This window comes from Salvia hispanica, chromosome 6, assembly GCF_029641045.1.
Source record: "Salvia hispanica isolate PSC_SH4W2 chromosome 6, Shi_PSC_v1, whole genome shotgun sequence".
NCBI lineage: Eukaryota > Viridiplantae > Streptophyta > Magnoliopsida > Lamiales > Lamiaceae > Salvia > Salvia hispanica.
The window spans coordinates 24,791,044-24,812,536 of NC_142697.1; the positions used below are offsets into that span (position 1 = coordinate 24,791,044).

Genomic DNA, 21,493 nt, shown 5'->3' on the forward strand with positions numbered 1-21,493 from the left:
TTTTTCAGAGTTTCTTTAACTGTAAGATGCAATATCTAGAGTTCCATTTTTCGGGGTACATTTGATCCGTTGTAAATTACAAACACAAAGGAATCTGTTTATGTTACAAATCATACAAATTTACAATTTTCTAAGTCCATCTTGATGAAATTCAAAAGCACAAACAAGTTGCTGGAATTTTTCCTGTTGCTCTGATTTTATTGGCCTTCTCCTTCACCTTGAGCTCCTCGACCCGGCGATTCTCCTCTGCCTGTGCTCGGGCTCCGCTCGCGATCCCTGTAATTCTTGATATCTCACTGTTGTATTTCTTGATGGCTTTTGCTTTACTCTTGTCTAATTCAGCCTGCTAAATTTTGTTATCTTGATTGTGAGCTTTGAAATCATCTTTACCCAATATAATATTTACATTCAAGTGGACTAATGAAAAGAACCTCTATGCCTTCTATCTTGCGTTTAGCCTTCTTCTTCTTCTTCGTCTCCCAGTTATCAATCGTGGCCCTCAGCTTGTCAAACCTGCAAATTCTCATGTGTTAAATTGGGATCTCAGAAAAGGTATAAACTCTCTCACTCTCTCTCTCTCTGTCTGTCTCATCATATACCGTTCTCTAATACTCGCCATCTCTTCTTTCTCCCATGCAGCAGCTGCAGAATCTGCTGGTCCAGGTTTTCTTGCAATTGGAGGCAGAGGTGGAGGTGGAGGTGGAGGAGACTTTAGCGGTTTTCTGCTATCAGCCACACTTAACTGCTTGTCTGCAAAAGTTGGAGGCCGTCTCAGCGATGGATCTCGCTCAGGGTCCTTCTGTAGTGGTATCTTTTCATCTTTGTTGCTGCTAATTTCAGCAAGATCGGCAAAGCTTATTTTCCTGGTTGGTTTCTTCTCGGGCAACCTATTACTCATCGTACCCTCATCCTTAGAACTTGTCCTTGGAGTTCCATCTAATGTCACAACAACCGATCCATCACTATCACAGGTGCAAACAAAAAAAGCAATGAGAAAATTGGAAGGTAATAAGATTTTCACCGAAGGACTTGAGTGCACTTTTGAGCGGTCCAGGCTTTTCTTCTCTGTCATCAACTCTACTCTTTGTCTTGCTCAAAGAGTTGTTCTGGTCATAATCTCTCTCCTTTTTGTCCCGCGAGCTTGATTCATCGAGAGAGTGGATGGCATAAGCTGCTGCAGCAATAGCAGTAGGGTATTCCGAGCTGCTGAAATCATACTCCCAACTCATTTGTCTGGATAACTGTTTCTTGATCCACCCTTGGCTTCTCTTCTTCTCTGCGACAAGTCAAAACTTCCCATTACCGCATTTCAAAGAAGGAAAAAAGCCTAAATCATCATATGATCTTGCACATACATATATATATATATACCTCTGAAGGATTGTGTTTTTTGAGGTGGGACTTTCCTGTCTGCTGTGCTGCTGTTTTTATCGTCTTTACTACCTCCAAATCTTGATCTGGGAAAAAGTCAAGCAAATGTAAGGAAATATAAACTTTTTTGTAGGTCCCAGATTTCAACATCTTTACCTTGTTTGCTTAATCAAGCTTTCCATTCCTTGAAGAAGGGCTGCTCCAAAATCTACGTTGTGAAGTATTGTGAGGTTGTGCTATTCCCATGAGGTTTTGATGCTTATTTGAAGGAGCAGTACATAAAGGGGAAACGTGCTGTGGTTTTATGTGATAGGCTGTGAAGAACTGGGTGTCAAGCAACCTGGGATTTCAGATATGCTTTGCATCCAACAACTGATTTTGAATCTTCTAAGACATGAAAGGTAAACATGCTTTTCTTGTCATTAAAGAATAAAGGTCACTTTTTTTTATGTGAGGATTCTATGTCAGATTTGGAGCAACTGTTTTCACAAGTTATACCTCAATGAGAAGATTCTCCTTTTTCTTCCCATAATCCCCATTTGTTTTTTAATTGTAAATAAAATGAAAGACAAATTAGACTTAAAAAGGAACTAACTAAAACTTTACTAAACAATAATATGTCCATGACAAAATTCTAAAAGAACAAGGAAATAACAAAGAGCTAAAACTAAAAGCTGCAGCAAAAGATGAACCAAAAAATTTCTATGCACAGGCAGGTGCCCTAAACCCTCTCAGCGTAGCAAAAACTATGGAATCCGGCGCGACAGCGATGGGCTGCAAAGCATCAACAGCCACCGGATTGATATCCGGAATATCATCCGATTCCGTAAGCTTCAACGGCGTTCCATTCAGCAGCACCACATCACTCAGAATGTTGCCATTTTCAGGCGTCAGATGATACTCCTCTCTCACACCCAAACCCTCATTTCCATTTTCATTCATCAACTCCGATTCTTGAGGGTACAAGTTCAGATCATTCACTACTGACACGTCAAACTTTGTTGAATTCGACATGTTGATTAGCAACACAGAGATTCCCTTCTGAAAAAAAAACACAATATTTTCATTTCAAGAGATACATGAAAAGCTTAGGTGATGATGAAATTAGGGTAAAGTAATACAGTTTTCTTGGAGCAATGAGCGTAAGCACGTAGATAAGGCGAGCCTCCGTGAGTTGCACCGAGCACCTTCTTTCCCATCAGCCGATGCCATAACAGCGCGCTACAAATCCAAAATTGGTGTCAAAAACTATAATTAGGTCAATATTCATACGCACACATAACATATTTGTGTGTGTGTGTTTATACTAACCCATAGTAATCTGGATTAGGAATAAACGTCGTCGTATTCAAGAGTGCGTAATTCCCTCCAATCAATGCTTGTCTGCAGAAAGCCTTGTGATTGAATGTGGATGTCATGCCTAATTGATCCAAATACCTACATTCATTCCGCAGATAAAATCATACATGTATACATTACATAAGCATTTTCACACTCATATACATACCAAAATCCATCAACAAAGGCGTGAGAGACGGTTCTTCCACCGCTGTTGTATGCACCGCCGGATTCCCCAACCCAAGCCCCGGCCCACGGCCCATACAGCTCGGCCGAGGTCGACACACTCTTGTAGGTCTCAGCTACTTGATCAAGAAAGTAAGGATCTTGAATCTTGTTTATCAAAGTTGGATCAACACCTAGTAGTGAAATATTAGTCCAAAATATTACTTTAGTACAATTATACTATATAGAAAAAGGCTAGAATTTGATGGTAAAAATGTTACCAGCACCGAGGTTGTAAATATGGTGAGTTAGGCCATCGACAACGTTGGGGCCGGATGTCTGAAGGAAGGTCTTGAACCATTCCTCGTCGTAGAATCCAGCCGGACCCAAGAGCTTCGGGCGGGTGGTAGGGTTAGGGTACAATCTCTTGATCATTTTCTTGAGAGTAATCATGTCCTTGCCGTATGGCTTTGCCTCCACTCTCACCGACACCCCGCTCCCACATAGCTCATTTCCTAGAAATACGTATTGTTAGTGGAAAATAGGTCCGTCTATATAGAAAAAATTAACTCTCTTACCAAGTTCATAAGAATCAATCTTGTAGCCTTTCGAAGCAGTATACTCCATCAAGTCATAGGCGTTTCTGTGATCCCATTTGCCGACCATGAGCGGCATGGCCTTATCATCCGAATCCGGCATCTTCTTCCCGGCCTCATCGTCTGGTTCCTCCCTCTTCCTTCCAGCCAGCGCGTTCAAGCTAAACGTAACATGAGCGCTGCAAGAAACATGTCTCGATAAACATTCAAAATTCATAGCCATTGGAGAATTGTAACTACTGATGTTTATTTTTACCCCGTTTGGTTGAACAAATTGTTCAAGCGATCCCATCTTTCCATTGAGAGACAGCCTCGTGAGAATCCAAACAGGCCTTCATGCTTAAGCTTGAATTGTGGGCACTTTTTGCTATGTTTTCCAACTTTGTACACGACTTGATCTTGCAATGAACCTCCAACTCTGATTCTAAGAGATTTGAATGCTGCACCATACCATTTTATTTGCATAAATATAACCAAACTAATGTACACAATGTGATAAACTAAACTAACTAACCCTTGATTGCATTTGCAAGAATCTTGTTGTCCAAATCCTGCAATGAAAGAAGAAGATAAAGAACTAAGTAGTACTAACATTTTTGTTGATTAAAACCTGAATTTGGAAGTAATTTACCAGATTAAGAATGCCTGCATTTTCCCAAGGGCACTGATTGTAGTCACATTTGTTGTGAGGCCACCAATCTAATGTTGCACAAATGAAGTTGTCATCAGTTTTGGCTATGGATGTGACACTTTTAACCATCACCTTCACTTCTTCTGCATAACTCAAACACATAAACAATGAAACAATAATGCTAAAAATTATCACTTTTGACCCCATTCTCTCTCTCTTCTCTCTCTGTGTGTCTCGGATAGAAGAGTGATTGCATCTCTTTATAGTGCAAAATAGATATGTGGATAAGGATAAATGATTTGCTGCTGTATATTCCCCAGATTTGAAGACTGAAGAGGCTATCCATTTTGTAAATTAATTGCTTAGAATCAAGCATGAAAATGTGTTTATCCTATTTTTAAGGGCTCATTAATCTTTTATGAATTAATTCAGATCCAGTTCATCTGATCCGATCTTTAATTAATTTCCCTAAATAAGCGTTTATGAAATTCGATACAGTAATTAATCAATACATATCTGGATAATGCAACGAATTTGCAATAAAGATTCTTGACCAAAATTTTGAAATGAAGCCTTTTGTATCAGTGCTATCTTTTTTTTTCTTTTTTTGTATTCTGATATACATATGTTTCAGAAATAAAATTAGTCTTCTATGTACTATTCTTATTATATTATACAACAATCTCGCATTAATTCATGGTCAATTTCTAATATTGATACACCAATCATATCAAACAAATATATATTCTTGTTTTTTGCAATAAATATCAAACAAATATTTAGACCCCAATATTTGGATAACATGGAATACTCAACGCTAATTCCTTTCGTAAAAAATTAAAATTAAATACTCAAATTATGAAGTTTTAATTTTTCAAAATTGTGTTATCCATGATTCTATTGGTTTTTGGTGAGCAAAATGTTTTTACATTCAATAAGGTATTTTTATTTTAATAATATTATTTTAAATAAATCAAAATACTTCTAAAAATGACACCTTTTGACTTGAACCAGACGTATAATAAGATAAAAGAATAGCATCTTATAGAGTGTGATCAATTGCTAACTTTCTTAAGTTGCTAATTTGTTAACTCATCAACGCAGTATATTTAAAATATCAATATGATGATATTAAAATGTCAACACATAATTTTGTTAAACTTCAATATAATGGGTTGATATTTTTAATACACTGTATTTATGAGTTAGCAAAGTTAAGCAACTTAAATAGTTAGTAATATATACCCCATCTTATATAACTATTAAACTTTGCTTATAACTTAATATTTAATGGGGGAGTGTTATATTGTTAATCAATACTTAATTGCTAACTACAACTAAATAATAACCATTAGATATTCAAATTAAAGGCCTAGATCATCAACCCCGAAATGTCAATACGATCAACAAAAAACGTCAATAAGGTCATATGATTATTCCAAAAAATATCAATAGGGGTATTAATATCAATTAACTACAACATTAGTTATAATGGACTTTTAAAAAAAATCCTAAAACTTTAAATTCATATAACATATATCAAATTAAAGATAATTTTATAAGGATTCCAATGATATACTACATGCATATGTTCCGACGTCAAAATTTAAAAAAAAATTCAAAAAATTTAAAATTTTTCATACATCAGAAATGGAACATATTATATAAATAATATAATACATATAGAAAGTTAATAAACAATGAGTTAACATTTTTAAATCATTGTGTTGACATTCTCAAAACATTGTGTTGATATTTTCAAAACACTATATTGGCATTTTCATAAAAAACCCTAATTTTGAGTTTTTTTTTTATCTTTTTTTATTTAATTAATAAAAACGAAAATTACACGTGGCAAATTGTAGACTACATGTTTCCAAAAATCATATGGCCTTAAATTAGTTGTAGTTAGCAATTAAATGCTGAGTTAGCAATTGATCACCCCATATTTAATGAGTTATCATTTTATTTTATTGTAAATCTAGATTAATTATTTTGTTAATCCAAATTTATGTTTTAATTGACTCACGCAAGACTATATTGGCAACACTGCACAGTTTAACTCAGCAAATGAGCAGCAGATGCCTTCACCTCTTAGAAAAATGCAGGAGCTTAACGCAGTTAAAGCAAGCTCACGCATTGGCCGTTACATGCGGCCTCGCCACCAACACCTTCGCTCTCAGCAGAATCTTGGCTTTCTGCTCAAATCCTTCCCATGGCGCCCTCGACTACGGCTACAAAATCTTCAATCAGATCGAAAATCCCACAATTTGCATATGCAACACCATGATCAAAGGCTTCCTGCTCAAAGACGAGAGCTTTAGAGCCTTACAAGTACACAGATTGATTTTGAGACATGGTTTGCTCCCCGATAATTACACGCTTCCTTACACCTTGAAAGCTTGCGCAAACATGAAAAGTTTGAATCTTGGAGGATCGGTTCATGGGCAATCTCTGAAACTAGGATTCCCGTCCGATAATTTCGTGGGAAACTCTTTGATTGCGATGTATTCTGCTGTGGGAGAAATGGGAGCGGCGAGGCTTGTTTTCGAGGAGATTTCTTTGAAATGTGTTGTTTCTTGGACAGTTTTGATTTCAGGGTATGCTAAAGGAGGTGATGTTTATTCGGCAAGATTGGTTTTTGATGAAGCCCCTTTGAAGGATAGGGGGATTTGGGGTGCTATGATTGCTGGGTATGTACAAAACAACTGTTTCAAAGAAGGTTTGAAGCTGTTTAGGTTGATGCAGTTGAGTGGGATTAAGCCTGATGAGGCAAGTCTTGTTAGCATGCTTTGTGCTTGTGCTCATTTAGGGTGTCTCGAGATTGGGAAATGGATTCATAGATATGTGGAGAAGGTTGGAATGTCACTGGGTTTGAAACTGGGCACTGCTTTAATCGACATGTATTCGAAATGTGGATGCTTGGATTTGGCTGAGAAGGTGTTTGATGAAATGCATAAGAGAGATGTGATTTGCTGGAACACTATGATTTCAGGCTATGCTATGAACGGCGACGGAGGGAGTGCGGTTAAGATGTTTGACGAAATGCGGAGGCTAGGGGTGGAGCCGGATAGTGTGACGTTCATCTCGTTGTTCATGGCTTGTAGCTACTCTAACATGGCAGAGGAAGGGCTACGTTTGCTGCATGAGATGGCCGACGTTTGCAAGATTGAGCCGGGACCCGAGCATTATGGGTGCATAGTCGATCTCCTCACGAGGGCGAGGCTAATTGAGGAAGCTAACGCTATAGTTCAGAGGATGCCAGTTACGGGCTCCTCCTCTGAAGAAGCTATAGCGTGGAGGGCGCTGCTCAGCGGTTGCTGCAGCCATGGGCGTGTTGATTTGGCTGAGGCTGCGGCTGAGAGGCTGGTGGAGTTGGAGAGGCATAGCGGGGCATACGTCTTGCTGGCGAATGCATATGCAGCTGCCGGGAGGCACGAAGAGGCGAGGAGGATTAGGAAGATGATGAGAAAGAGAGGAGTGGAGAAGACGCCGGGGTGTAGCTCGGTGGAGATTGACAGTTCAGTTCATGAGTTTGTTGCTGGGGAGAAGACACATTCGAGAATGGATGAGATATCTGCAATTCTTGAGGTCATCAAAAAACATTTAGAGATTGATTCAAGTTTTGTTTCAAGTGTAAGCTTATGAATGTTTGATTGATTTATCAGTATAAGGTAGAAAATATTAACATATGACCAATGAGAAAATAGCTATTTGAACTGCAAAAAGAAATGCAGTCTATACACAGTTGAGAGGTAACATAGAACCGTAGTCCCATATGATGTTTTAATTGGGATAGATACATGTTTACATAAATAATTTCGAATCAATTCTTCTGAAGCAGGGCATGGATTCGTACAATTACAACGGAAAAATTAATAAATACTACTAGCCAAAACTTAGGGCGATTCATCTCCTAAACCAGAAACTCTGAATCAGCAAGCTCCAAAACTTTGTGTTCACCAATCGGTTTCACGCCTGGTCGGAATGAATTTCCTTCAATGTACCTGTAACAAGAGGATTGAATAAGTAACAAAAGGACTTGACATTGTTTGGAAAAAAACCCAGAAGAAGTAGAATCTATGCAGAACTTACAATTCTTTCAAAAATGGGTGCTTGTAGAAGGTATCAGGTATCCTCCCAGTAAATTGGTTGTGATCCAAGTACCTGAATCAATGATGTATATCATTAGATAATTCTAACACATAAGAAGCAGAAAAAAAAATGTTTTTTCATAACAAGTTATTCATCTGAAGGATTAAGGTACAATTACTGCAGATAGGGCATGCGAATTGGGATATTCTATGCCTGGCGGAGGAGCCCAATAAAGAGAGGTAGGGGTGATCAGCTCTATGGAGGTCACCTTCATCTGAAGGATGATTTGGGAGATGCTAGAGAGGGAGAACAAGGGGAAGATTAATGTGCACAGTAGAGTTGATTAGTAAAATTAGGTAGGTTGCCCATCCCTCTATTCATTTTTCTATATGTAATTGGTGTTCCTATATGCTGTGGAGCGTTTTGGGTTTCATGCAGACATGAGGGTTGGAAAGAGCAAAATGCTAGAGGAAAGATTAAAAAGAGTAAAGAATAACATGCACAGTAAAGTCAATTTGTAAAGGTAGTTTGAGATATCCCTTCGTGCATAATGAAGTCACATCAACAACTATATATAGTTGAGTTCACCATATGGTCAATCCAGACAATTCATACAAGCACATTCTTTCTGCTTCATGTAAAAGATAAATTACTAACTGGATGTAGATAAGGTATGTGGGTGAGTCAACATAAGAAAAGCTAATACACACACTTACAAGTAGGTTAATCGAGGAATATGAGCAACCCCAAATGGTATAACTCCAGACATTTTGTTGTAGGATAAATATCTGGATTGGATAATCATTAGCTTACACACATAATAGTTTTAAACAAAAGTAAAACACAATATTATCTAAGATACTGCTTAGCAGAGTTTAAAACTTACAAGATCTCCAAATTTGTCAAATTAGCAAGCTGTGATGGAACTCCTCCAGTAAGGTAATTATTATTTAGATATCTGCATTATCAAATGGACCATCAATAACTGCCTTGTTAATAAATAGAGCAGAAACTACCAAACAGCTAAATTAGTGAAGCATACAAATTACGAAGAGCTGGGAAGCATCCTTCAATACGAATAAGTTCCCTTATGGTCCCAACCAAGTGATTGTTACCAACATCCCTGTGAAACATTGAACATAAGCAGCTGCATTGAAAAGGATATATGTAGGATACATTAGAATGTAGGTGGTAATGTGGTATCGTACAAGTGCCGCAAGTTTGTTAAGGTTCCCAATTCAGGAGGAATTCTCCCAATCAAACGATTTTCATGCAGTTGAAGATAACGGAGTTGTGGAAGATTTGCAAGCTCCTTTGGGATTTCACCTTTGAAATTATTAAAGCTCAGATAGCTGCAGGGTAAAAAATGCATGAACAATTTTGTAAAACAAAGTTAAACAACTATTCAAACAGAAATAAATAACCTGAAAGCAGAAAAATCACTTACAGATGGGTAAGCTGTTTTAATTCACCAATTTCAGGAGGAATAGAATCTTGGAGTTTATTCCACCTCAAATTCCTGATAAAAACAATAACAAAACAAGTAAAAACCTCAGAAACAGGAAAAAGGCATGAAATTTGTTTGGGGGAGGGGGGAGTGAATGATGTTAGAAGTACAGGATTGAGATATAAATAGAAAGCTTTTTGTTCATCTATGAGACAGTAAAAGAGTTTACAGAATCTTGAGGTGCTTCAGTCGTCCAATTTGAGACGGAATTGGGCCTGTGAGTTTGTTGTTGTGAAGATCCCTGCCAAACAAAACATTTAGAAATGCAAAGATAGCAAGGAAGTAAATAGCAGTTGTTTTAAAGAATATTCAATGAATTGCTTGTCTGGAACAAACATACAGCCTAGTAAGATCCATCAGATTGGTGACTGCAAGAGGAAAAGGACCAACGATAGAAACTGCATAAACTTCCCTGCAAGGTAAATGTGGAAAAATAACTGAGAATGCAAGGTACCACAATCCAATAATGAGAAGAATGTGTTGCCTAATATAGTTGAAAAACAGGTGCAACAATTGATAAAGTTCACTGGTAAGAAGAGAAGAAGGCTAAAACTCACAATTCAGTAACAACCCGATAGTCGCTACCACTCACAGGGGAACACGTGACCCCAGACCAAGCAGGCAAATCGCCATCTCCACAAGGATCGTCTCCAACCCAAGCATACACCACTCTCCATCCAAGTGATGCCTTTATTTCATTCAATGCCTTCACTGTCATTAGCAGAGTCTTATTAACAAAGAAAAAACACATACTCTGCTCAGCATACATATCTAATCACATATCATAACAGCACATTCCTCAAAATTCACAGTTGCTCAAGTGTCCGAAAAATATTGCTCATCCTTGAGATGTGAGATCCCAACACTTGTACTAGTAAGCAGAAGCCAATAAATATCGTTTCCTAATGCTAGAATTCTACCAGATTTAACCAAATAGAGCTCCACGAAACAATAATGTTAACAGTAACACTGAAGAAAACATCTACTACTTGTTAAACCAACTTCACATCCAACAAAATCTCACTAATCAAACTTCCGACTACAAAAATTTAACCGCATCATGAAAATTAAGAACTATTATCAGCATAAAAACCATAACCTAATCGGGCCGATCACACTAAAACCCAATCACAACCTCCATAAATTCCCAATGAAACCTAAAACTCCCTCAACTGGAGAAATCAGCTTCTCCGAACCAATCAACTACAATTACAGAGAGAAAAATGAGTGGATCGAGGAAATTACCGTCTCGCTTAAGCGTTTTGCATAGCACGGCGTCGTTCAGTAACAACAAAGCCACGATGAGGAGATGGAGAATTGAAGAAATTATACGGAAACAATTTGCCATTGCCGATTAGCTTCTCTGCCGGCGATCCAGATTACATTCAGTGCTGCACTGTGGGTGATGTGTGTGAAGTAGTCAGGTTGGAGACGCCGCGTGAAATCAGTTGATCTCGTCGGTGGGTTTTTTTCTCTTTTAATAATTTTGATTGTTTAAATGGAGTTTTTTTTTTCGGAAAAGAAAATAATTAAAAGTAAATACTACTACTCCTACGACTTCATTCAATAGATTAATTGAAGTCCGCTTACGACACAAGGATTTTCAGAAATAATATGAATTCAAAGAAATTAGTAGAAAATTGATTTTAATAGATTAATTTTATAGTAATAAAAATGAGTGGAATAAATTAATAAATTGTTAACCTATTTAAAGCTAAAAATGAACTGATGTTTCTAAGACAAACAAAAATGACAAAAAGAGACTCATATTGTCGGCTCAAAAGAATATCTTCAGAAATAGAAATGTGACAAAAACTTATATGTCTTGTGCGCATCTTCACCCACCTCGGCTCCATTAATTCCTCCTTCGTCACCGCCTCCTTCTCTTATCCCTCTCCCCTTTTGCAAATTGTAGGAGCTCATTTGCGCAAACTCAAGTGACCATCTCTAAATTTTTTTTTTATTATTATTGTTAATTGAGTAGAAATTTAAAGATCGTGTTATGGTGGAGTCGATCTCCTTAGGCCAATGATAGGCTAGGTTTATTGGTTTTTTTTAAGGTCTTGATTGTTTGGGCTTGAGGAGAAATATTTATATACTTGCTTAATGAATGAAAGAAAGAAAGAAAGCTAGCATGCAAAATGCGAAGAAATTGAAAGAAGTACTGAAAGAAGTGTTAGTTGGCTAACACTCCTTTCAACACTTATTGGTTGTGCGAGGTTGTGCGATTAAGCGCATTTCACCCAACTACAGTTCACTTAATCTTGGACCTACTAGTTGTTTAGGAGAATAGATTTTTACCACGTTTAATTAGATTAATTTATTAGATTAATTTTTGTGTGTGGGAATTATAGCTTACGTATTATAGCTAATTAATAGTCTCTATTTCTATACTGAGGAGGTGCTTTGCATATAATTATAATGGGACCTATATATATTAATCTTTTTCTTCATCTCGTAGATTTCTTCAATTTTACAAAAACTCGCAATTTGTAATAGAAAATCGAAATGCAAAGTTATCATTCCATTAAAAAATTCGATAGCCCCAAACTAATTCAAATAAGTATCGACTTTCAACTGGGAATGCATTCCAGATTTTTTTGAGAAGGGATGAGAGAAATCATGATTTTGCTTATTTTACGGAAATATACAAATATATGCCCTATCAAAACGGGAATATACAAATATATGCCCTATCAAATCAATGGGAGTACTATATTTTTTCAAATTGACATAGTATATCAAGAAAGATACGTACAAGTTTTTTGATCCATGAGTATGATACTATAATTTTGACTTTTGCTCTGCCGTATTATTATTTGAAGGTTTGTTGGGATTCATTAATTTTATAATGATATTACTTTTTGGGATAAATTAGTTTAGTAAATGCGTAAATTATTTATCCATATCAGTAGGAGTGTAATTTTTCTATTTTAACAATTTGCCAATAGCTTTAAAATTTTAATATACTAAAGTCTAAAAAAATCTAAAGTAGACGACTGTTTAGCATCAGTAAATGAATAGTAGGAGTATAGTTTTAATAAATGAAAAGTGAAATACATCGCGGCATTTAGTTGCAAGGGCAAGGGCAGTAAGCAGTTTTTGACTTTAATGCACCCATGGGATCCTTGACCTTTCACTAAATTTAATTTACCCACCATTTTGACTTTATTTTTTGCCCATATCATATTTTGTTGACACACTCATACATAGCTGTATATACTCAAAAAACCAAGTCATGTTTTTGTTTTGCTATGTAATTTGTAGGACTCGACTCACAAAGACACACACACACAATATAAGCAAACAAAAAAGACGCTTTTGCCCACTTTAAATGTAAAAATTGACATCACTCAAAACAGTTGCTAATATTGATGAGATTCATGGGATTTTCTTGACAAACCCCACCCAGCCTTCAAATTTTGAATATGTTATGTAAATATGAAGAGAAGCGAAATTCTGCACAAAACTTACTTGTAAAATTCATCAAATTACATATACTAGTAGACTATTTCCACGGTTGTTTCGCTGCTTCCACACCGAATGCGAGTCCAAAACAAGGTTGGAAATAGCAAAAATAATAAAAACAAGAAACAGATACCAACAAATCTACTACTGAAACAAACCCGGCCTCAACTCTGACTTCAATCTTGCTTCACAGAAAATCATGAAATTTCCCCATCGCAACCGACGAAATCCATGAAAATGTATGATGAGTCTGTGATATGTATATAAATCAATTGTGCAGAGGATTGGGGCCGGATGGGACTAATCTTTTCTCGACGCCGTATCTTGGATCGATCTCGCTATCTCCACTCCGCGGCGGCGTCGGGGGGAATGAGAGGCAGCGTTGTCGGAGGTGTAATTTGATGGCTGGCGGGAGATGGGCGGAGATTGGGTGGCAGGAGTTGCGGCGGCGCGGCGCATGCAGCATGGTGTGATGAGATTGGGCGGCGGTGAATACGAGTAGTAGGAAGAGAGAGATTGTGAGTATGAGAGGTCTGTGGTGGTGAGGGATTGACATCGTCATGAAGAGAGAGAGATAAAGAGAGGGAGAGGGAGAATTCTTGTTATAAGAATTCGTGTGTGTGTGTTTTGATGAGAAGGTGATGTGATGAAGTCGGAGATATATAACGTGAACTTGGCTCAGAGTAGTGTGTGTACTGTGTGTAATTGTTCCATAATTATGATAATAAATATATTATTTCTTCCTTTTGTCATTATCGTATATATAATCGTTTGGAAATGATCGTCATAATGTATAACAATGTCAAATTTGTGAAGAAGTCATTTAAAACTTAGATTTATTAAATGATAAATTTTATTAAAATTTGTATGAGATAAATTGCAATAAATACAAAAAATTATTTGCTATTTTCGATAATTATAAAATTTTAAATTTGAATAATAATTTTCTTTTTTATAAAATATATGATTGGAAAGCAATCATTTAATAAAACTAAATCAAAACCACTCGAGAGTCCATTACTATTTGGTCTTTGCTAAAAATTAAACTTTAATTTATTACTTTTATAATTATTTTTTTTTGGTTACAAGAGGAGAGTCAAAGCTCTAGAGATACAAATGCTTAGGCAGCAACAGATCGAGAGACAGACTCACCTATCTTATCTAGATTACTTTTACTTTTATAATTAAATGTTAGACATACTTATTATTTATAGTTACAATGAAATGAGATTCGTATTAACGAATATACCATTATAACAAAATAAAATTCCTATTAACAAACAATGAAATGAGATTCATATTAACAGACATACCGAAATAACGAAATGAGATTCCTAGTACCGAACATGGGAGTACAATTTGTAAAGTCACAATTGTACTTCTTTCTAGATTACTTTCACTGGTTGAGAATAATGTTTGGACGGTTGCAAATTATAAAAATTATTTCTCTATATATGAAAGTATGTGAAATTTTTTTAGCAAAATGTGAAACAAACTTTTATATTCTAGTTTTATAAAATACGAGTGAAATAAGGTAATGCAATGTGAGGTTTAAAGTTAATTACTAAAAATAGTAAAAGATGAAATTATCACATTTAATGGTATAGGACGAAAAATGAAATATGAGACATTTAATAAGGGATGGAGTATTGGTATAATTATTTCAGTAATTGTGTGAAAATACTTTTTTTTAGAAAAAGAAAAAAACTAAAAATTGAACATATTTTCAAACAACAAAAAGTACTAGAAAATTAAAATTTTAAAAACTCAAATCATATAATCATAAATTGTTGAGTGTCGTTGTACATTAGAAAACCTTAATAGAAGGGCGGGCGGTAAATCGGTGCTTTAATGGTTTCGTGTTTTTGTGAAACAATTAATTCTTTTAATTTTGTTCTATAATTGGTTATTTGCAAATTGCATTAATAGCAAACCATTGTATCTGCAAATTCTATATATAAAAGTATCATTTAATATCATTTCCTCATTGGAATACAAATGTTATCTTGAGTAGTAATAATGCGAATTATTTATTGCGTGGGATTTTTGTGAGTGCCCAATAATAACAAATTACCAAAACTATTTCCCATCTTCTCGAATTAATTGATTTCAAGTGGAGCTGAGCTGACATTACATCTAATAGATGGACTGATGGAGTACTATAAATAAATAACGTGTCTTGGACGCCTATTATTAAAACAAAGTTCACATAGTATTAATTAAAGAATTGAATATGTTAATACAATCTTGATACTCCGTATATAACATGAAACTATGATATTTTTTCAATTGAGGAATTACACACCGATGCCATATATGAGCTCACGTTTATTTATTTGAAAATTGAGGGTGGTATAATAGGTGAAGTCGTGACTTTGAAATTGAAATATTAGAATGTTGCTAAGTTAATTAAGTTGTGATTTTATATGCTTGAATATTCAAGAAAAATATTATAGGAGGAGTTTAATTACTTGCCAAACTAGAGATTGGCAAGATGATAATATGGTTCACGTGTTTATTTACGTTCTAAAACTTCCACCTGAATGCTAATTACTTAATTTCATGAGATATAATTGATCTTACGTTAACTACGAAATATGGCAATATTTTCGAACAATAATTGTTAAAAAACTTACAAAGAAAGTAGTAATCGTTAAAAAAACATATATACTCCAAAGTATGGGAGCTGAGAAAAATATAAATCGTTGAAATATTAATTTATGTATGGATATGTTAATTTGTAGATTGATTTTCCAAATTATAACATTCATAAACTAATATAATTGGATATTGAAATCTTTCTCTAGTCGATCAGTTGAAAGTGACCTGCTAACAAGAGGGTTAAGAGTGTTAAGACACTTTTTTGTACATAATCTAAACCAGAATCATATCAAATTATACAAATTGGGCCATTTTTCATCTTATTAGGAAATGGTCAGTTGGGGACTTGAGTATTGCACTATTTACTTTTATCGAAAGATTAGAGATGATAAACCGAGAAATTATCTATACTCCATTATCATTCATAAGTCATAACACACAAAATAACACACTTTGCCATTTTAAATTATCCCACAAAATAATGCATGCTTCGTAATTATATTTTTTTGGATATTTTAATTTATATTTTCTTTTATTTTGTACATTAACTTGCCAAAAATAAAACTCAACGTAACACGCCAATATCTGCAAAAAAAAATTAAAATTAAAATTAACAAAATGAGTCTATTTCTCAATTATAAAATACACTTTCTAAATAAAAAGTGTGCATTCTTTTTTTTATATGTGAATATAATTGTGGATCAGGCTGACTGACTATTGTTATTTATTGAATTTCAACACTTAATTTTGAAACCTGGAAATGCTGGGCTGGGCTTATGGTGGATTTAAGCCTGACTATAAGCGGGCTTTTGTAAGCATCAGTTGGCCCATAATAGATATGCTCATTTTAGGTGTTGGAGTACATTCATTTTGGTCTGTTTTATTATAATTTTATAATATTTTCTTTTCTTAAATTCATGAAATTTGAGTTGTTCATAATTATCAAAAACTAATAAATTCGGTTGCCCAAGTTCAATATATTATTGATGTCGTTTTTTCGTTAATAAACGACGTTGTTTCAAAATTTACGTCATATTTATTATAATTGCAAAATGGTCGGTAGAATGAGTATTTTTGTGAATATATTGGCTGAAATAATTTAATTTACAATTAATAGCTGAAATAAGTTCATTGGTTAGTTGATTTCAGTGTCACTTCTTTTTTCGAAAAAAAAACAAAATGCTCATCACAATTAGTGTTTCATTATTGTTGTTCAAATTGTGAGCTGAGAAAAAAGAAACAAAATTAAAGAAGTGATGAAGCCATCACACGCAGTCGCGATTCTCGCAATCCTCTCTCTCCTCGTCGCCCCATCCTCATCCAAGGTCTCGATCTCGGTCGCCCCGACATCCGTTCCCAAATCGGGCGACCCGGTGACGATCAAATGGAGCGGCCTCGATTCGCCGTCGCCTCTCGACTGGATCGGAATCTACACCCCGCCGAACTCCGCCCATCGCCACTTCATCGGCTACATCTTCCTCTCCTCTTCGCCCGGTTGGGAATCCGGGTCGGGCTCCGTCACGATCCCTCTCGTCAACATGCGATCCGACTACCAGTTCCGGATCTTCCACTGGTCTGAATCCGAGATCAACCCGGACAAGACGGACCACGACCACAACCCGCTCCCGAGGACCAAGCACCTCCTCGCGCAGTCCGACCCGGTGACGTTTGAGCCGGGTCGGGGCCCCGAGCAGGTCCACCTGGCGCTGACGGACGGGGATGGGGAGATGCGGGTCATGTTCGTGACCCATGATGGGAAGGAGAGCTTTGTGAAATACGGGTTAACCCGGGATGGATTGGACCGGGTTGTGGGTACGGAGGTGGCCCGGTATGTGAGAGAGGATATGTGTGATTCGCCTGCCAATGACAGCGTTGGATGGAGAGATCCTGGGTTTATTCATGATGGTGTCATGCTTGGCTTGAAGGATGGGAAGAGGTATTTTTATCAGGTAAAAATTCAATCTTTTTTATTGCTTATGAATTAATAATTATGATGCTTATTACACTCAAGAGGCTTGCAAATGCTGATTTTTCATCCGTTCAATGCATTTATTTGTGTAAATTGTGTAAGTATCACTTAACAGAATCTTGTTAATATTGTGTGTATCAAAGAGTTAGTATGTTTTAGGTAGCAGAGATGGCTTCCTTGATTTGCAGAGGAAGAGAACTGATATAGTACTACTATTATTTAGGTTTCTTGGCTTCTCATTGTCATATTCTATTTTTCTGCTGCAATGTTTCTTTTTTAAGTGAGGGTTAAATGGTTCATTGCCTAATCTCCTAATGTAGGAACTGGAGATCACAAATAAGCTCATACAGTGATTTCAGTTTAAGCATATTCTAGTTTCATAATGTGCTTATATTTGTATAAACTATGGCAGGTGGGTAGTGATTCTGGGGGCTGGAGCACAATGTACACCTTCGTGTCTCCGGTTAAGGATTCGAGTGAGACGACAGCTTTCTTGTTTGGAGACATGGGGACTGCTACACCCTACTCAACTTATGTGCGCATACAGGAAGAAAGCATTGCCACACTTAAGTGGATAAGTCGAGATCTTGAAGCTATTGGCGACAAGCCTTCATTGATATCACACATTGGAGATATAAGCTACGCGAGAGGCTATTCTTGGCTGTGGGATAACTTCTTCTACCAGATACAACCTGTGGCTTCCAGAGTTCCATACATGGTGTGCATTGGCAATCATGAATATGATTGGCTGTTGCAGCCTTGGAAGCCCGACTGGTCCAGTGCGGTCTATGGCAAAGATGGGGGTGGAGAGTGTGGGGTGCCTTACAGTCTCAGGTTCCACATGCCGGGGAACTCCTCAGAGCCTACTGGATCCAGAGCCCCTGCGACAAGGAATCTTTATTACTCATTTGACATGGGAGTAGTCCATTTTGTTTATTTCTCGACAGAGACTAATTTCCTAGCTGGGAGCAAACAGTATGAGTTCTTGAAGAAGGATCTTGAATCAGTGAACAGAACCAAGACACCTTATGTTGTCGTCCAAGGGCATAGGCCGATGTACACTACAAGCTATGAGACAAGAGACCGGCCGTTTAGGGAGAGGCTCCAAGAGCACTTGGAGCCTCTTCTTGTGAAGAACAATGTTACACTAGCACTATGGGGTCACGTGCATAGATACGAACGATTTTGCCCTCTAAACAACTTCACTTGTGGAAGCTTGGGCATCGAGGGAGAGAGATGGGAGGCGTACCCGGTGCACTTGGTGATTGGGATGGCCGGGCAGGATTGGCAGCCGATTTGGCAGCCAAGGGCCGACCATCTCACGGATCCCATCTTCCCCCAGCCCGTTAGGTCACTGTACCGTGGTGGTGAGTTTGGTTACGTGAGACTGGTCGCCAACAGGGAGAAGCTCACGCTTTCGTATGTGGGGAACCATGACGGGGAGGTGCACGATGCCGTGGAGATCATGGCATCGGGGCAGGTCTTGAATGGTGTAGGGCGTGCTGCTAGCAGCAACGAAAGCAGTGTCGCTCCTCATCAGGGGCTTGGTTCGAGAGTTTCATGGTATGTTGGAGTTGCGAGCGTGCTTGTCCTTGGAGCTTTTCTTGGGTATGTTTTGGGTTTCGTTTCGCGTGCTCGAAGGGAAGGTGGTCCGAAGGCACAATGGACTGCTGTGAAGAGTGAGGAGACATGAGTGAGGAGCCTCTGCTAGTCATAGTTACACTGCGTAGATACTTTTTTTCTGGTTTTTAAGAGTGATGCTTATTTATGCCCTGTTTTTATTTCATGTAAATGCAGTTATAGTTATAATTCTTGAAATAATGTTACTGCACTTTGTAAATTCATATATGTAAGCAAGTTTATGCAGAAATCCATTTACAATCTATAATACATTATGCAAACATTTCTACAGAAAGCATATAACTATACAAGTACAACAAAAGGGTGTAATGTAACTTACAACAACACAATACATACAAACTGTCAAACAAAGACACAAGTTGTTCTAAGGAGTAGCAACATTTCAGGCAGCAATCTCTACTTGTTGAGCAATTTACGAGCGCGTGTGTTGGCGCCTTTCACTCGCGAGTTGAGTTCGTCTATGTCCTCATCAAGATTATCAAGGGCCTTATTCTGCCTGCATCAACCATGCACCTTTCCCTCATTAACACACACACACAAATAGAAATATATACTTATCATATCATGTGGTTTAAGTAGATACTTGTCAAGCTCAGATCCCATTTCAACAGCCATTCCTTTCAAATCTCCCAAGATATCACTAAGATCTGAAAGCCCATCATCTTGCTTTTCCTTCTCCATCTAATCAAACACCATTTCCCAACAAAAATAAGTTGAGTCATTGAGAAACACACAATCACAAACAAGGAAGGGGGCAGAGCAATATACATCGACTTTCTGCAGAGCGCTTGTTGGTTCTCCATCAGGCGTGCGAGAGCCCTTGGCTTTGCGATCCACGCCTAACTTCTGTCGTTGCTCTTTAGTGGCGCGTTTCGGAACATCATTATCATCTGTCCAAGCATAAAACTAACCTCATTATGAGTGAACTATGTAAAAACTTCCAAAACACTAACCTTTAGAAGTTGTAGGGCCTGTGATGGCCTTCCCCTTCTTTGGCTTCCACGGCATCGAAAACATCCCACCAAGACTATTCAACAACTTCTCACCCTGCAAATTCATTTTGCACCAAATCAGAGTTTCTCAATAAACCAACAAACCAAGACATAAAAAATGATAAAAAAAATGCCTTGCTCAAGTCCTTCTCCATGTCAGCAGCCATTTCATGAGTCCTGTGGATCTGCTCGCCTTGCGCATGGAGGGTCTCGAGAGTCCTGCTCGCGTCGCCTCTGATGTCCTCCGCGATCTTCAAGCAGTTGTTGACGGACCTGGTGGTCTGCTCGGCCTGATCAACCGCGTAGCCCTCCAGTTCTTGGACAGACATGCTGTCAAGGTTTGGTTCAGAGGCAGTTCTTCTCCCCATGTTCTTAGGAGCTGACGATGATTCCTCATCGTCTGAATCATCGTCATTGGATGTCTGCCGAGGTGGCTTCTCAGCAGGTGCAGCTCCTCTTCTGAATCCAAACATTTTTCTCTCCTTTCTTCAATCGCCTATGCAAACATAAATATTCAATCTATAAATAACTTCATTGCTATATGATTAGATTCCATAAAAACTTCATCTTTTAATGCACCAAATTTGTGCAGCCACTTATGGAATCTCTATCCCTTATGCAAATTTGTTTGCAATGAGATTCCTACAATTCTATTGCAACAAATTTGTGTTAAAAGTTGTGGAATTTTCTCTCTTTTTTTCTCTCTCATGCATGAATGACTTTCTCTTATCCGACGTGTAAAATTTAAAAATCAAATAATCCATGATATATGCATGCAGAAAATGCTGAAAAACATCAAGAAATTGAAGAAAAAATTGCTTATCTATAAAGAAAGTATGAGCATAAATGAAAGGAAGGGAATAAGAAAAGTACTAAGATAAAATGACGAAGAGAAAAGCGGAAGAACTTGTTTGAGGTTTTGAGAAATCGGTTCTATATTATGGAAATAGCACATAGAAAGAGGAGGCACCGCAGAGAAAAAACTGGAGGGGTCATTTTCTCGACCGTTGACTGTTGAGGATTTTTCGCTCTTCTTCATCTTCTATGGATAATAAGTTATTAAATTTAAATAATACTAATACGGAGTACTTTTATAGATTTAAAAATCCTCAGATATTA

The 21,493-nt window shown here is 37.2% G+C and overlaps 5 protein-coding genes and 1 pseudogene across 8 annotated transcripts; 2 read left to right on the forward strand and 4 right to left on the reverse strand.

The window, feature by feature from the left end:
* Nucleotides 1–36: 36 nt before the first annotated feature.
* LOC125207698 (uncharacterized) lies at nucleotides 37–1,675 on the reverse strand. 3 transcript variants are annotated; one of them, XM_048107155.2, is made up of 6 exons: nucleotides 1,528–1,675; nucleotides 1,372–1,457; nucleotides 1,022–1,276; nucleotides 600–936; nucleotides 432–513; nucleotides 37–343 (listed from the first exon to the last, which is right to left on the reverse strand). In XM_048107155.2, exons 1-6 carry the CDS (start codon nucleotides 1,551–1,553, stop codon nucleotides 152–154), a joined length of 978 nt encoding a protein of 325 aa, XP_047963112.1. In that variant the 5' UTR covers nucleotides 1,554–1,675; the 3' UTR covers nucleotides 37–151. The 3 variants fall into 3 exon arrangements, with proteins under 3 accessions (XP_047963112.1, XP_047963111.1, XP_088916704.1); XM_048107154.2 differs by having other exon boundaries at nucleotides 37–346; XM_089060578.1 differs by lacking the exon at nucleotides 1,528–1,675 and having other exon boundaries at nucleotides 37–346; nucleotides 1,022–1,292.
* Nucleotides 1,676–1,956: 281 nt separating this feature from the next.
* On the reverse strand, nucleotides 1,957–4,308 carry LOC125206423 (heparanase-like protein 2). The gene is made up of 9 exons (XM_048105678.2): nucleotides 4,102–4,308; nucleotides 3,985–4,021; nucleotides 3,727–3,910; nucleotides 3,453–3,649; nucleotides 3,156–3,389; nucleotides 2,879–3,068; nucleotides 2,683–2,808; nucleotides 2,493–2,592; nucleotides 1,957–2,412 (listed from the first exon to the last, which is right to left on the reverse strand). Exons 1-9 carry the CDS (start codon nucleotides 4,306–4,308, stop codon nucleotides 2,074–2,076), a joined length of 1,614 nt encoding a protein of 537 aa, XP_047961635.2. The 3' UTR covers nucleotides 1,957–2,073.
* Nucleotides 4,309–6,171: 1,863 nt separating this feature from the next.
* LOC125207379 (pentatricopeptide repeat-containing protein At2g20540 pseudogene) lies at nucleotides 6,172–7,793 on the forward strand (annotated as a pseudogene).
* LOC125207380 (uncharacterized) lies at nucleotides 7,794–11,187 on the reverse strand. 2 transcript variants are annotated; one of them, XM_048106689.2, is made up of 11 exons: nucleotides 10,949–11,185; nucleotides 10,261–10,414; nucleotides 10,044–10,115; nucleotides 9,873–9,944; nucleotides 9,644–9,715; nucleotides 9,405–9,548; nucleotides 9,239–9,319; nucleotides 9,083–9,154; nucleotides 8,913–8,984; nucleotides 8,197–8,268; nucleotides 7,794–8,108 (listed from the first exon to the last, which is right to left on the reverse strand). In XM_048106689.2, exons 1-11 carry the CDS (start codon nucleotides 11,049–11,051, stop codon nucleotides 8,018–8,020), a joined length of 1,005 nt encoding a protein of 334 aa, XP_047962646.1. In that variant the 5' UTR covers nucleotides 11,052–11,185; the 3' UTR covers nucleotides 7,794–8,017. The 2 variants fall into 2 exon arrangements, with proteins under 2 accessions (XP_047962646.1, XP_047962647.1); XM_048106690.2 differs by lacking the exon at nucleotides 8,913–8,984 and having other exon boundaries at nucleotides 10,949–11,187.
* A 5,742-nt stretch (nucleotides 11,188–16,929) lies between these two features.
* LOC125207321 (putative inactive purple acid phosphatase 2) lies at nucleotides 16,930–19,615 on the forward strand. The gene is made up of 2 exons (XM_048106611.2): nucleotides 16,930–17,721; nucleotides 18,154–19,615. The coding sequence occupies exons 1-2, from the start codon at nucleotides 17,029–17,031 to the stop codon at nucleotides 19,432–19,434; spliced, it is 1,974 nt and encodes a 657-aa protein (XP_047962568.1). The 5' UTR covers nucleotides 16,930–17,028; the 3' UTR covers nucleotides 19,435–19,615.
* Nucleotides 18,151–21,297, reverse strand: LOC125207322 (putative SNAP25 homologous protein SNAP30). The gene is made up of 6 exons (XM_048106612.2): nucleotides 21,248–21,297; nucleotides 20,509–20,870; nucleotides 20,336–20,429; nucleotides 20,151–20,272; nucleotides 19,966–20,063; nucleotides 18,151–19,878 (listed from the first exon to the last, which is right to left on the reverse strand). Exons 2-6 carry the CDS (start codon nucleotides 20,845–20,847, stop codon nucleotides 19,779–19,781), a joined length of 753 nt encoding a protein of 250 aa, XP_047962569.1. The 5' UTR covers nucleotides 20,848–20,870; nucleotides 21,248–21,297; the 3' UTR covers nucleotides 18,151–19,778.
* Between the last annotated feature and the right edge of the window lie 196 nt (nucleotides 21,298–21,493).

What these genes read in the sequence shown, in the direction of transcription:
- LOC125206423 (XM_048105678.2), bottom strand. Translation starts at nt 4,308, where the DNA reads ATGGGGTCAAAAGTGATAATTTTTAGCATTATTGTTTCATTGTTTATG. An exon ending in ATGCAGGCATTCTTAATCTG is followed by an intron (nt 4,022 to 4,101) that starts GTAAATTACTTC and finishes CTTTCATTGCAG; the next exon opens with GATTTGGACAACAAGATTCT. An exon ending in GCCTTTGTTGATGGATTTTG is followed by an intron (nt 2,809 to 2,878) that starts GTATGTATATGA and finishes GAATGAATGTAG; the next exon opens with GTATTTGGATCAATTAGGCA.
- LOC125207698 (XM_048107154.2), bottom strand. Translation starts at nt 1,553, where the DNA reads ATGGAAAGCTTGATTAAGCAAACAAG. An exon ending in AGCTTGATTAAGCAAACAAG is followed by an intron (nt 1,458 to 1,527) that starts GTAAAGATGTTG and finishes ACTTTTTCCCAG; the next exon opens with ATCAAGATTTGGAGGTAGTA. An exon ending in ATGGCGAGTATTAGAGAACG is followed by an intron (nt 514 to 599) that starts GTATATGATGAG and finishes GAGAATTTGCAG; the next exon opens with GTTTGACAAGCTGAGGGCCA.
- LOC125207321 (XM_048106611.2), top strand. Translation starts at nt 17,029, where the DNA reads ATGAAGCCATCACACGCAGTCGCGATTCTCGCAATCCTCTCTCTCCTC. An exon ending in GGAAGAGGTATTTTTATCAG is followed by an intron (nt 17,722 to 18,153) that starts GTAAAAATTCAA and finishes AAACTATGGCAG; the next exon opens with GTGGGTAGTGATTCTGGGGG.
- LOC125207380 (XM_048106689.2), bottom strand. Translation starts at nt 11,051, where the DNA reads ATGGCAAATTGTTTCCGTATAATTTCTTCAATTCTCCATCTCCTCATC. An exon ending in CTGATGGATCTTACTAGGCT is followed by an intron (nt 9,945 to 10,043) that starts GTATGTTTGTTC and finishes TTTGTTTGGCAG; the next exon opens with GGATCTTCACAACAACAAAC. An exon ending in TTAAAACAGCTTACCCATCT is followed by an intron (nt 9,549 to 9,643) that starts GTAAGTGATTTT and finishes TTTACCCTGCAG; the next exon opens with CTATCTGAGCTTTAATAATT.
- LOC125207322 (XM_048106612.2), bottom strand. Translation starts at nt 20,847, where the DNA reads ATGTTTGGATTCAGAAGAGGAGCTGCACCTGCTGAGAAGCCACCTCGG. An exon ending in TGGAGAAGGACTTGAGCAAG is followed by an intron (nt 20,430 to 20,508) that starts GCATTTTTTTTA and finishes ATGAATTTGCAG; the next exon opens with GGTGAGAAGTTGTTGAATAG. An exon ending in ATGGGATCTGAGCTTGACAA is followed by an intron (nt 19,879 to 19,965) that starts GTATCTACTTAA and finishes TGGTTGATGCAG; the next exon opens with GCAGAATAAGGCCCTTGATA.